Source organism: Carassius auratus, chromosome 2 (genome assembly GCF_003368295.1).
Source record: "Carassius auratus strain Wakin chromosome 2, ASM336829v1, whole genome shotgun sequence".
NCBI classification, from domain to species: Eukaryota; Metazoa; Chordata; class Actinopteri; order Cypriniformes; family Cyprinidae; genus Carassius; species Carassius auratus.
Window position 1 is genome coordinate 24,763,128 of NC_039244.1, and position 15,396 is coordinate 24,778,523.

A 15,396-nucleotide genomic window follows, 5' to 3' on the forward strand; every position below is an offset into this window, starting at 1 on the left:
ATGAGAATCAACAGCATCATTCAATAACACTTTTGGGGGGGGATCTGCATTGCAGTAATGCTGTGTTTGAGTGTGCAGGTTGGAGGGTGTGTGTGCTGTAAGTATAAAAGGTACCAACTCAGACATAGCAGATACTTACACGGCTAGAGGAAGTGAATTAATGAATGTTTTATTGACTAATCATTGTATAAATGCACACAGAAAGAGCAAAAGATCAGTGAGACATTTATGATTTTTAAGTTAAATAATTTGAAGTATAGACTAATAGTTAAAACATCAACAGTAAACATTTAATCTGGAGCTTTGTTTCAACAACTACTGAGCTGTCTTGCTGTCTGTAGCCAATGTAGGCAGCTGATGGCATCTATCTGACATGGAACCTCATACAGTAAGTGACAGATTTAGAACGTTCTTCATAGCATGTATCCCAATTAAAAAACATGAGACTTAGTTCACAGCTGAAACCCTTTTCACATTTCTGGGTTTCTCAAGTGGAATTCGTCCTGGTTGGGTTAACTTTTGGGTAAACTATTTGCTGTAATAGCAAAAGAGCAACTCAAAATAGGAAAAAAATTAAATAAAAATAGATAGATTGATAGCAGCAGTCAGGTGACAGAACAATGTCAAATTTATAATCTTTTTTTTTTTTTTGTAATTTGATGCAAAGGTAATATAATGCAAAGTGTATTGTTGTTTGCAGGATTTACAGTGATTATGACCATTGAAATGTGTCAACACAGACTGTGAAAATTGTCTATTTTTGTACAGTAAAATGTTGCTTTGCTAACTACACAAAAAGCAAGCATAAAAATACGCAGCACATGAACGTTTGGTGAAAGTAATTAGATGGAACAATTTTTAACCAAGAAAACAACCAATCAGAGAGTGTTCAAAATGTAGAAAAATGTATATAATAAGCGAGTACACCATGAATCCATTTTCCAAACCGTGTTTTTGGCTTGTCCTGAATCACTAGGGTGCACCTATAATAAGTGTTTATATTCGGACTATTTTAGATTGCTTCGGGGGTACCGCGGCGGAGTAACCCAGTACCTTTGTGATTCTTCATAGACATAAACAGAGAGAAGTAGTTCCGGCTACGATGTTCTTCCGCAAGACGCAAGCAGTTCTGTTTATTAACCGCTAGAGCGTCTAAAGTTCCCTATCGCAGCTTTAAGTGATGTTACAAAAGTCATACCATAATACCATTATTGAAGTGTTGTTCTGATTTTCATATACTGGTATCTCTGTGTGTATATATACAACCTTTTATTTTTAGGTCAATTATCCCTTTGATTGAATCATTTTTAATGTTATTTAACATTTTCAGGCATTAGTACAGCCTGAATCTTAGCTCGGTTGTTAACCTTAGATTGTTCTTAAAGAATGCAAGAATAAAAGAGAAGAAATAAAGTCGCATGAGGGGGAGTAAATGATGACAGAATATTCATTTTTGGGAGAACTATCTCTTAAAGCAGAAAAATAGCATAAAATACTGTAAAGATGAGGTTGAGATGAATGTAGAAAAGTGGGAAAAGGTGAGAGAAGGAGAGTGAGAAAGCATGCGAGGAACAAATAACAAGGTCAGAAGAGCTTTCTCTGCTCCCATGTGACTTTGCACTTGTGCTGTATGTCCAGTGAGGTGTGAGGTAAGAGAGAACGGTGTTATGAAAAGGTCACAGTGAACTCAGAGGAGACATCTGGCTTGGCTGATGACTATTTGATGAAGAGCTTCTTAACTCCACTTCACTGAAATCAGCAGAGTCAAATATCACAGTTAAACTCTAAACACATTAAACTGACCCCCACTTCTTGAAGCCAATTCTGTTGTCAGGGGGGCTGCCATATGGAAATAGAGCACAGGAATAGTATTAATGCAGTCACCTTTAACTTAAAGCTGCAGTGGGTCATTTTTCTAAGCCACAAGAGACACCAGAGGGAATAAAAGCAAACTATATATTATCTCGATCAATGACCTCAGATTTAGGCATGACTATGTGTTTTTGAGACATCAACAATAAAACACATTTAACCCTTTGGTAACTCTTTTTTTGTCATTTTTCTTTTTTTTTTTTTTTTTTTTACTTCATCAGAATGTTATAAAAAATTGTCAATGTTATGACACTTGCTATGTGAACACCACAGAATAATCATGGACATAATTCAAAAAGGTTAAATGGACCAGTCAAAAATGACCACAATGGAAATAAATAGAAAATTAATTTCATCTAATATAAACGTTTGCTACTGTGCCCAAACAAAATCTCACTGGAACTCTATTTTTGGCATAACCTCAAATTTAGAAAACAAATTGTTTAGATTTATGGTTCAGATTTTCATGCAACTGTAGAGTAAAAAAAAAAATCATGTAAAAATTAAAATACATTTTTAAAATCCATTAAATCAGCTTTTATAGTTCCTGTGTGTTTCCTTGCAATAGAAAATTGTGCTGAACGTGGAGACGTCATTTATTTTTAAATAAGACATCTAGAACAGTGCTCCTGCAGTAGTGTTTCACCAATGTGAGAGCACAAGATTACTACAGCATGAAAACTCTGTGTGATAGACAGAAAAGCTGTGAAGCGGAAGCGGTCGGCTGTGGCATAATAAAAGCTTGTGTCACGCTCGTTCAGCTGCCTCGTTTCGCTTCGACACCTTTCAGCCTCACCCTGCTTCATTCTACTATGATAATAAATCATTAGCTCATTCATGATCCTTATTTCTGAGTCTCGTTGACTTGCATCGACTGTGGGGATGAAGACGACAACTCCCATGATTCCACTCTCAGTCAGAGTCATCAGACCTGGTCTTTGTTTATATTTAATATGCGTCCTGTAATAGCAATTACATATTGTGCCTTTAAGAGCCCAAATAAAAAAAGTTTTCAACTTTATTTCAACCTGATTTAAGTTTTATAACAATATGTCACACTTAACATCACACAACTAATAATATCACTGCAGATTCAACACTTACAAGTAGTTAACATAATTCTGTTCTACTAATAAATACGTTTTAATATGTGCATATAACAATGCACAGCAGCTTTGTTATTACTGTAGACAGACAGATTGGAACAAACAGTGAAAGTCTGAGGATGCACAATCTCAGGACTGTCGTCTCATAATGTTTTTTTTTTTACAAGAGCTGAATGCTGAAGACGGTTGTTCGAGGCAAAACGCCAAACAAAGCCTTTGAGATATTGCAGGATAAAAGAAATGCTTCACTGTTTATAGCAGCTAGACAAATTAAACAAAATGAGGCTACCACTGTGTTTTGCTAGACAGGTTCAGTGCGGTCATAGAGCTTTTGGAGAAAATATGTTGACTCGAGAGGATTCAATCATTCATTTGTTATTAGTTGTAATAGTCAGTATTTAACTCATTTCAGTCAACTTTGCATTATTCATGTCATATTTGGAACATTATGATAGCATACCAAATCTGAAAGTCTGTGCAAAGAACTGTATGGCGTTTGCTAGACTGAAACATTTTCCAAAAGGCTCCATGAATATATATATATATATATATATATATATATATATATATATATATTACAAGACTACAAGTAAATAATTGGACAAAAATATTGATTTGAGTTGCAATATTTTAAAAGCTAACTAAATGCAAAGCTTCCATGAAGAAAACAGTTTCCTAGCAAATGTCTTTGAGCGAAGATGAATAAACAAGTTCAAACAAGATTAAGATTTAAAGGATAATGCACCATTACATTACACCACTTATTGCTATGCTTTTAGTTTTCACCACATAAATAATTATGAGGACATTAACTATAATCCATTACAGTGTACAAAACAATCAAAGATGATAAAAACTACAACAATATTACAGAACATTTTATGAAATTAATAATCCTATTTCATTTCCATCATAATCGGTTCAATCATAACAATTGAACTGAACATACTTTTCACTTTGGAATGGTGTGACCGACCAATAAAAATCAAGCATTTCAGAAAACCATATTGATTGATTCTGCTTTCTTAAAAGTTTTTCTTTAAAAAAAAGTGTAATTTTAACAGTAATGAGTAATGATGTAAAAACTGTATGTAGGTTAACAGTAAATTACTGCACTATATACAGGGAAAAACTGTAAACTGAACAAGAGATGTGGACTAGTCATGGATTAATACTCCGTCTAATGCATAACTATTTAAGCAAACAAACCATCTTCCACATTAACAGAACCCCTAATTCTTTATGCTATCTTTCCCATCAGCTAATGGTTTTCAGAAAGCATCAGTCTTACAGTGTGAATTCATTAGAAGAACTTTTGTTGAATTGGCCCTTGAGTATTTATTCCATTTAAATGCATCTGGAGACTCTTTTGTTTGCCATTTCTGTTGAAGATGCTTCTTAAAGATTATAAAATCCTATTAGCATGCAAACTACTTTCTCAAAACAGCCTACGTAAAATGAACAGCAGTCTGCTGATGAAGTGAACAAACACAATAATATGCACATGCATTAGCTGGAAGTAAATTACTTATTATTTCTGTCTACATCACTGGCATCCACAAAACGAACATGAAAGAACATGATGATCTCTTTCTGCTGAAGTTAATGCAGACATGGAGCGGAAAGAGCAGAAATACCGCTGGGACGGCTCATATCTGAACTGCAGTCAATCTAAGATGACGTTTCATTTTGTACAGCTGCGCTCCTCACCTACAGATGCCACCGTACTGTAGTCATGGAAACACGGCCATGGTTTTATTGTGCCATTCAGAAAATACACATTAAATCAATGTGATCCGTGTCTATTTTTTCACCTGTCAAAACAGCCACAAGAGGTCTATTTGACAGACTAAACCTGTTTGAAAGAATGTAATGTTTGAGTGAACTGATGTACTCATGTGCTCAGCTGAACACACTGAAACAACTTAAGTACTATGGCAGCTGGAGAAAGCAAAAGTAATAAGGTAAAAAGCCAATAAATAGTTATATGTATTATTATATTGCTAATATATATATTTTTTACTTTATTGGGAAGGGTGTCGTCTTATTAAACAACTAAATACTGCAGAATCTTAAATATTATGTCATAACTTTCTAGTACTTATTTTTTTATCCTAAAACTTTCCGCTTTTTCCAGGTTTAAATGAGATTTTGTGTCCCAGATGTTGAGCGTGAAGACTTTAGTTCCTCTGCCTGGTTCATTAATTCATTAGACTGTTTACAGCTGCCAAGCCATGCAGCAACTTGGCGTATTAATATATAATTCAGATGATGTGTGGTCACAGGTGTACGTTTACAATGGCTTTGAGCTGTTCTAATCAGAATTTAGAGTTGGAACTATTGTGTACTGTATAATAATCTTATGCTTCATGCTTCAGTCCAGAAATGCTAGATTCTTTCTTACGTATTAACATACTTAAAAGTAAGTATGGACAAATATATCAAATAATGGTATGTGCCACAGGAAAAAAAATTTTTTTTTTGTCTCCCAACTTTTTTTTCTGTTTTACCGTAATTAAGTTTCATGTTAGGGCAGAATTTAGCTTTTCACTCATTCATCTTTAATGGAATTTAGCATACACAGCCCATTCTTTTAATATCACTTTAATATCATGTTTTCCCACTGAATATATCACTGAACAGATATTTCTCAACTGGTTGGGATTGGCGACTGAATCATTCATGAGTCAAGAGCACATACAACGGCAAAAGATGGAATTTTATTAAATAAATACTAGATGAGCTGACCCGGTGAACTTCCCCTGAATAAAATAACAACCTTATAACTTGTTCCAAGGGCACGAAATCCATTGGAAATAATGAATTCTATGTTGCTTCTACTGTAAGTTCACACTCTGATTTTGAACCTTGAATACGGTCACAAAGCCATGAATTAATTCAGTGTACATGCCTTGATGCTATATGAACACTACAAGATCACATTTGATTTTCATTCAGAGAGGAAACAACACTTACTGGATAAATCAGACCAAATATCAGACAAACATAATCAAGCTGCTGCACAACAAACACACTGGGTGGCCAATCAGTGACTGAGAGGCCGACTCCACTTCAGGTGTGGTTTACAGCGGCGTGTTTATTATAAGTAGCCTAAAGGTATCTTCTGGGTTCAATACAAGTTTAACCCCTTGGATTACCAAAGAAAAAAAAGAGATTTTACATGTGCCACATGTGACAGTAATGCATTATAGATGGTTCTATTCTAGAGGCTTGTTTTGTTGGTATAACTTACTATAGGTTGGTCCAGTGATGTTAAATCATTTTTGTTACCATTTAATTTAGATATTACCATTTTAGGTTGCCCCTATTTTCAGCGTATAAAGCAGCTCCACACAAGACAATAGAGTCTTTGTTCAGCTCTAATTAGTTCAGTGTTGATTCAGTTCAGTGGCAATGCATTGTAGAGGCTTAATCAACTTAAATGTGCAGCTTGTATTTATATTAAAGCACTTATATTAAATCTTCTGTTTAAAAACATGTAATTGGATGTTGGAAGTTGTGTATATGATTCTTTTAATGCTGCCACTATTTGCTGACTTCCATTAGTGCCAGACTATAAACATGATTGTGCTTGATTTCGCAAACAATTGTATTTCTCAACACTGGGCCTCGACAAACTTCCACATTTCCAATCTTAAAATTATTAAAAACTAGAAGAGCCTTAAAATATAATCTCGGACAAAGACATATCTTGAAATCCAAAAGGTTGAGAGACGCTGCTTTAAATAGATAAACTTAAAGCGATAAGATTTTTATGATGTGACTTACTGCAGGTAGCATCCGCCTCATCCGATCTGTCCGGACACTCAGGTTCTCCGTCACATCGCCAACGCCCAGGAACACACTGACCATTTGCACACAAAAACTCTGAGGGAGCACATGTGTTCTTCACTGGAGAAAGAAAAGAGAGAGTTAAAGGTTTGTACACTCTCTAACCAACAAGCATCCATATAGAGCGATGCAGAAGTCAGGGACCACATTGAAATGATCTGGTATTTAAAAACGAAAGATTAATAAATAATAATAATAATAATAATTCCATGATGTAAACTGAAGAAGGAACATTTAAAGTCCTCATGAAATCAAAATTGATTTTTTTAGTATGATAAACTAACACGTTTATAGCACATCAATTAACACTATTGTGACGTCATCGCAGATCATGTTAAAATTTATCCCCACCAAGTATGAAAAGTCCTGTCCAAGTCCTGAAAAGAGAAGCCAAATCAGTCGAATGAGTCTGTGGGTGTAAATAAATTCCCAGGTAAAATGATTACTCACAAGGCTGATGTGGATGGCCAATGGCTTGCAATAGTCTTACACACAAAATATTTTTCTTTTTTATTTGTGTATAATGTTCACTCCCAGAACAAGGATCTTTTGTAGGCTGTAACAAATGTCATAAATGACCTCAAAGCTAGATATGGTGATTGGTGGTGATAATAACATGATTATAACCGGATGAATATATAGCTAGACATCCTTCTTTATGTAGTATTTCTCATATGAACAATATTCTTCAAGACTTCTGTTTATCAAATTCCTTAACTGCTATAAGGAGAAAATGTAACCCCACTGTCAGACACTTTTCATGGTTTGAACCAATTGCCACTTCAAAATCGAGAACCGATTGTTGGCTTGGATCTGATATTCTTTCAAGTTATGAAACTAAATATTTCAGGTGCCCCCTTAACAGATTATTGTGTGATTGATTTAATTGTAAAACAAAATAAGAATCTTCTAAGGATATTGGAAATTTCATGCTGATTTACTAAATGATAATCAGTGTTTGAATTGAGGGGGGGCTGGGGATGGGGTCCTGGATCTCCCATAAGCATCAAGGGACCCCCATAAAGTCCAAAAAATTTACTTGGAGTTCCGCTGGTTTCAAAAAACAAAACAAAGAAAATGCTATAATACTTGAATCACGAAACTAAAAGTACTGATTTCTGTGATAGATTTAAACCAGCTCATGTCACATCACAATTAATTTGTATGCTTTTTTACAGCGTTGCACATTATAAACAATCACGCATGATTCTGTTGAGTTTATGAACACAATGGCCAATCAGAGGCGTCCACATTAGTCATCGCTGAAACCTCTGAAAGTTTTTGCGCACACGTGCTAAATGATTCTCGCAAATTTTCTCAACGTAAGCGACAAAGTACAGATGCATGAATTAATGTCACAATAAAGTTATGTTTTTTAACCAACTGCTCCCCGGGCGCCGCAGCATAAATGGCTGCCCACTGCTGTGTGTGTTCACAGTGTGTGTGTTCACTGCTCTGTGTGAGTGCACTTCGGATGGGTTAAATGCAGAGCACGAATTCTGAGTATGGGTCACCATACTTGGCTGAATGTCACATCACTTTCACTTTCACTTTTGATTTATCATACAGTGTATGGACAGCTTCATTGATAATAACAGTGATTCTGAGTGCTTAATCTCTGGCTGAGTGAAGTCAGTGATAATCTTTAATGTGAATGTTCTTTGCTCACTTTCTCCATAATTTACTTGCTGTTTGAATAACTATGTAAATGAAAGCTTTTTAATTTATAACTTAGAATGTTTTTAATTTAGTTTTAGACTTTACAAATTCAGTCATGATAAAATATTTCCTGACATCAGTTGGTTTAAAATAAAATGCTAAGTGGTATTTACAGTCCCTCCAGAAAAACGCGGATTATTTTTGTGATTGTTGAATGCAAAATTCCTTAATTTTGCGGCAGGTTTTCTTAAAAAATGCGATGGAATATGCGTGATATTTTTGCAATCTTATGCGATGAAATTGTGGGAACTTGCAAAAACTGCGGTCTGATGAAAAAGAGAAAAAAAGGTGACCCCCCCCCCCCCAACACCCTGTTCTCACTAGGCTACTACCTTACTGTAATGAGTCATTTCTTATGACTTCCTATGATAAGGGAAGTCGTGGCCTAGTGGTTAGAGAGTTTAACTGCTTCGTGCGGTCTTTTGATTTGCGTCCTACACCCTGGTTTCACCGCGGGTTACACAGATGATGTTCACGTCGCGCAATTACGTCACTTCATAAGGTTCCCGTTGGAAAATAATGGCGATTTACTTGTGTGAAGTAAACGCAACATTTTTCAACTTTCTGCTAAGATATGTGACTTTTTTGCAACGAAAATTATTATTATTGTGAAATCATGCTACCTCCGCATATTTTGCTTCCTGAAATCGGCAATTTATGCGGCCAAAGTGCGGCGTATTTTAAAAAATGCGACCCCCGCATAAATATGCGGCCCTTGGCTGATTATGGATTAAATCACGCGATCGCATAATCGTGTTTTTCTGGAGGGACTGTATTTAATGGGAATACTTGTTGATTTGTTGGTTGTTGACCTTCAGATCTGTTAACTATGAAAGGGTCGGGTTTAAGCAGAATAAATGACTGGAGAAGTCATTTATTTTTCACCTACTAACTAAAGAAAAGACTGCAAGACCAAGCTGTGATATTTTAGAGACAAATGAAAAACATTTAAAATATGCATGAATGAATTCTTCACAATAAAATAAGTAACATGCATTTAGAAAACAGACAGGTTGAATTCTTATTTTATGCCGATTTTGCTTGTGTAATAGTGCTGCATTCAGTGATTTGAGCAGACGGAGCTGTATGCATCAGAGTATGGACAACAGTCTGGAGCTGCAGATATTATATACAGAGGCTTCCTCTCCACCTGCCGACTTCTCACAAACACTCACAGACCTTCAGTGGGCAGCAATCACAACATCCTAACACAACTCCACAAGACCTGTCGACAAACCTGAAGGATCTGCTGTGGCAATGCTGCATTATTTTCTTTCTCCACAGCTCTGTGAGGCTTCCTATTGTCCTTGGACTCTGGTAAAGGCAATGTGTGGTGTGGGGCAGTAACCAACCAACAGTGACGTGTCTAATCAGACGGAATGCACCTGCAGCACTCCCCGAATCCTCAAGCTGTGCATCTGACTCATCTGAGAATGTGTTTCTAATGGGAACATTACATCAGAGACTCTCTTTCCCCTCACAACAGGAAGCACGCATTTATTGAACAGACAGTAATCATGATAGACCCTTTGGCTCACTTTAGAGAAGCACTGACCAACTCTTTCACTCTTTTCACTTCACTCTTTTCTAATGCATGCCTGTGTGCGTTGTTTTAAATGCAGTTTTACACTAAATAAGTTTATAGTCTATTTAGTCATGCTACTGCATAATTTAATAATTTATTTAAAGAAAAGCATAATATACAATGGTTTACATTCTTTCTTTTAGGAAATGCTACTGCATGATTGAATTTAGTAGAAAAACATCAGATAAAATTCCAGCTCAAGCAAAATATTATGCACTGAAAGAAGGAGCTTAGGAAAAGGTCAGTTAGGTCAGTTGAATGTGTTTGCCCCCTTTTTTCTATGACTGCAGGCGCAGCTGTTAAATTTAAGAATATGTAATATGACCTGATTTTAAAAATTATTATTTTATTTATTTTTTTTATGAAGAAAATGTGAGTGGTCAAAAAACATCACCACACAAACAATGCTGCTACTGAATTAAAACAACACTGAACTTAACTGTGTTGAACAATAACATTAGTATCTTCTATAAAGCTGCTTTCAGCTGAATTGAATTCATTTTGCTGATGAACTTTCCAGCATTGACCTTGTTATTCAACTGAATTGAATCAACATTGAACTAATTAGAGCTGAATAATGACACTATTGTCTGCTGTGGAGCTGCTTTATATAAAGAAAAATGGTTAAATCTAAATTAAATGGTCAAGTCTCAAATTTTAACATCACTGAACCAACCTATATACAGTGATTTATACCAACAAATCTTTTTATGGGTTCAATCAGGTAAGAATAAATCTTTAGAATAAAAATAGCATGTTACCACTTTTTACAGTATAGTTGAATTTATTTTGTTTTATTTTTTATAACTGATGAACTTTGCAACACTGACATTGTTTTTGAATCAACGTTAAACTAAACTGAGCTGAATAAAAACACTATTGTCTTCTGTAAAGCTACTTTCTGATTAAACTGAGGTTGTTACATAATTAATATTACAATAATAACATTTACTTGAAGCTGCTATGAAACAAATGTATTGTATAAACTTCTATAGAAATAAATGTGTTCTGAATGTTGTTTTGCACGTTGATATATGATATATATATATATATATATAAAAAACACTGCAATGTCAAAAACAAAAGCAATGTTGCGCGTCTTACAGACTGCAATTTACATTCGCAACTTCATTGTGCTATTGCTCCTTTCAAGCCAAATTTCACTAAATTGGCCAGCTCCCGAAAGCATCAGGTGTTTATTTCAATGAATGTACTCGATTAAATATCATAATATTTCGGCTATAATAGTCTATTATAAAGCTGGTTGGTTTGTATCGGTGACATAATATGAAATGATGTGTGCGGCCCGTGATACTTGCACTTGGACATAGTGCGGCACAGTCAAAAAAAAGGTTGAGAACCACTGCTCTAAACAGTGGCTTGAATTCAGAGGTACCCCAAACTAGCGTCTCCGAGGACACGTGTGATGAAGCACATCAAATCAGTCAGACGACACTGACTGAGGCACCAACCTTTTTTATGCTGCAGGTAGCTGTCTTCGGATGCTAGCGACAACAGACAACATTTTATCTCCTATAGTTCAGTATTTTGGTTTGTAGTCATCTATTACGATGTGTCTGTAACAAAATCAGTTGCATGAATGCTAAGTTTGAAACAGAAATGTAACAGCAACAAAAATACTGCCCGGATATACCCCTTCATGTTTACAAATACAAGCGCAGCTGTTTAGAGGTTAATGACGTCACAGAATTTACCGGTATTTTGGAATGGATGTGTGAATGGTGCCTTTCTGGAATAAAAATGGAATGTCGACTGTGAACAGCGCATTTCTGAATTTACCGGTAAAGTCATTCCGGTAATTTTACGACAATTTACTGGTATTACTGTGTGAAAGGGACTATTTATTTACATACATGTGATCCATCTGAATAAAAATAACATTAAAGTATATTTTAGTTTACCATCAATGCTTGTCAGTTAATTCAACAGTACACTTTAACCATACTTTTACAATTGAAGTAATGCTGAAACTACATATAAAGATATACTTAAGACCTACTTAAGCGGGTCAAAAAACTGCATTTAATATAAATTCAAACTATAATACATGCAATTAAGTGTCCAAAAACAATAAATCAGAGTATATTTAAACATCTATTTAATCAGTTTTACTTACTTTTAATTCGTTTTTTTTTTTAGCAGAAATGTAAAAGGCCTGACATTTTTCCCCTTACAGCCTTGTTTTCAAATTTAAAGGTACAGTACAGTTCATCCAAAAAAAAATTCTTCATTTACACACCCTCATGTTGTTCCAAACCTGTATGGATTTCTTTTTTCTGTTTGACACAATAAAACATAAGATACAGTTGCTGGTGGCCATCTACTTTTCTTCTTCTCCTTTTGGCTTCCAGTGACTGTTTGGTTGCCAACATTCTTCAAAATATCTTCTTTCGTGTTCAACAGAAGAAACAACTTGAGGGTGAATAAATGATGACAGAATTTGAATTTTTGGGTGAACTATCTCTTTAATATGATATCCACCCAAACTAAGGTCCATTAGAAGTTGTGGTTTGCATGCTATAGAAAGTTTTTTGGTTAGGTAGCTAACTTTTTTCTAAAAGGCAACAGACAGAGAGGCAGTTGAGTATGTTTTGGGTCAGATCAGAGGTATAGCAGTACTGCACATCAAAACAAAATAGCAAGTTTGTATGTGCTACAGTCCATTGAGTTTCACCTTCAGATAAGAAACCGGTAATCTGGACGCTGTAATCACCCGAGGCCTGCCCACCATCAGTCAGATAGACTTCTTTCTGTCAAACAGGGCAGACAATCTTGTTTTGCTCCTGCAGTCTTCCATCACTGCGTGTTCTAGAGTGATTTAAAAGACAAAGCCTGAGATGAACCAACACAGGCCTAAAAATATGCCTCTGTACAGACTACCTAACCTACTGTGAACCTGAGCAGTTCCAGGTAAACATCCACAAAACAAAAATAGTTTGTGTGTTTGTGTGTGTGTTTAACAGCCTTTTTCTGAGTCTCCCATTTAAATTCAGCCCAAGCAATTTCATTGGTAAATATCATCCCTGAAATGAAATAGTGTGCATTTGAGGAATGAAATCGTATTAGGCAGGATTGCAGGCTTGTGTCAGGGCATCGGTGTCGAGTGAGAAGAGCTTCTATAGTTCAGAAATCCCCCCCTGGGCCTTTTCTGACACTCCACTCTCCTGCTCTATTGTTAGCAAACACTCGCAAATCCCTGTTTCATTAGAGCAGAAATCAAAAAGAGCCTCTGAGAATCCAAGTGCATCTGATGCAAACCACAGATCTTTGTTCAGAGTAGAGCTGGAAAATGCAAAATCTGATGATTCTTTTGACAATAAAATGCACGCTCTGTGACATACAGTCTGGTAAGTACTCTCATTTCCTCTTCTTCCCATGTATAATACTACAGGATTTGAACAGGAGTCTAATCCAGAATTAGGGTTTAGGGACAATATGAAATACCTGGAGCTTTGAATACCCGCTCCAGAGAACAGCCTGTCCCCAATCATGTTTATGTGTGTAATCCTAAAAACATAAAATGTCTCTATCACACGATTGGACATACTACACATATCAGAATTGAAACCCATGACATGCCTTCGCATCTAATCCCTAGAATCCCTCTTACTTTTAGCCTCAACAATGCAAAACGATCAACAATGCAAAATAAATATTTGGCAGCCTGGGGGAAATTAAGCATTATATTTTAGTATCACAGATGCTGATAGTTACTTACACATTTGGTTTATTTTACTTGTGTGTATTTGTGCTTGTAAAACAGCATTGGAGAGATATATCTACTATTATAGTACTATTAAGATTCGATAATGTGTGTACTTTAATACTCTCAGTGGTAATTTTCTGCTGCCGCTTCTCTAATGGTCTCTCAAAGGAGGTTATTATAAAATACACATTTACGTGAAGCACTGTAAAAAAAAAAAAAACCTTCTACTGTCATCAAAATAATCATTTATGCTATTTAAAGAGGGTTTTCTCAAGTTTATTGAACTAGGGATGTGCAAAACTACACAATGGACTACGCAGTGACTAGTCGGTGTAAAGGAAGTGAAGGAAGTTTGTTATTAGGATTTTTAAGGCATTTTTTATGGTTGTATGGATGTGCAGTATTGCAGTAGTAGGCCGAATGAAGTGTTATAGCTGCACTGGGACGGGTCCAAATTCATTACACTTCACTTTAGCTACAGTCTGCCTCAGTATTACTGAACTGAAGACTTTATCTCAACAATGGCTAAATGCAGCCATTGAAGCACCCAGGCAATAAATATTTATACTTATTGCTTATTGGCTGTAACTAGCAACATCAGAGGAAAAATCAGAGGAGTCAATCTTTCGTTCGTTGTCTGGCTCGGCTCGGTGTTCACCTTCAGTTCTCTCTTCACAGCAGTTCAGTCAGTGTACTGTTTGAGTAAATGAATTACTCCGGGATATTGGTTTGTTTGAACTCAGAGGAAGTGTCAGCCACATTAAAAAAGTTAACAGCTTAAAAGTAATTTGTAGATTAATGCGTATTGGAGAGGCGAACCGTTTCAAACGATTCAGTTTGATTTGGTGAACTGGTTAAAAAAGATCCGGTTTCATCGAATCATTCGTTCGTGAACCGGATATAACAAACTGCTTTGTTTTAAACTCTCTCACAACAGACACGGAAGAGAAGACAATGCTGAATTAAAGTCGTAGTTTTTGCTATTTTTGGACCAAATTTTTCAAAAAATTCTAACTGAGCTCTGATGTCACATGGACTACTTTGATGATGTTTTTCTTACCTTTCTGGACATGGACAGTATACCGTACACACAGCTTCAATGGAGGGATTGAGAGCTCTTGGACTAAATACTTAAACTGTGTTCCAAAGATAAACGGAGGTCTCACGGGTTTGGAACGACATGAGGGTGAGTTATTAATGACATCATTTTGCTATTTGGGTGAACTATCCCTTTAAGGGGATTTATGTAGAATTCAGAAACCATTGTTATTAGCGACACCTGTGGCCATTAAAGCTGCGGTAGGTAACTTTTGACGCTCTAGCGGTTAATAAACAAAACTGCTTGCGTCTTGTGAAAGAACATTGTAGCCGGAACTACTTCTCTCTGTTTATGTCTATGAAGAATCACAAAGGTACTGGGTTACTCCGCCGCAGTACCCCCGAAGCAATCTAAAATAGTCAGAATATAAACACTTATTATAGGTGCACCCTAGTGATTCAGGACAAGCCAAAAACACGGTTTGGAAAATGGATTC

General features: G+C 35.9%; 1 protein-coding gene across 2 annotated transcripts in view; it reads right to left on the reverse strand.

The window, feature by feature from the left end:
- The window catches only part of LOC113038149 (low-density lipoprotein receptor-related protein 8-like), a 79,888-nt gene that overhangs the window by 52,121 nt on the left and 12,371 nt on the right, over positions 1-15,396 (reverse strand). For both annotated transcript variants that reach the window (XM_026195384.1, XM_026195378.1), the window contains exon 3: positions 6,768-6,890. In XM_026195384.1, the coding sequence (XP_026051169.1) occupies positions 6,768-6,890 (123 nt within the window). The remainder of the gene's footprint in view (positions 1-6,767; positions 6,891-15,396) is intronic.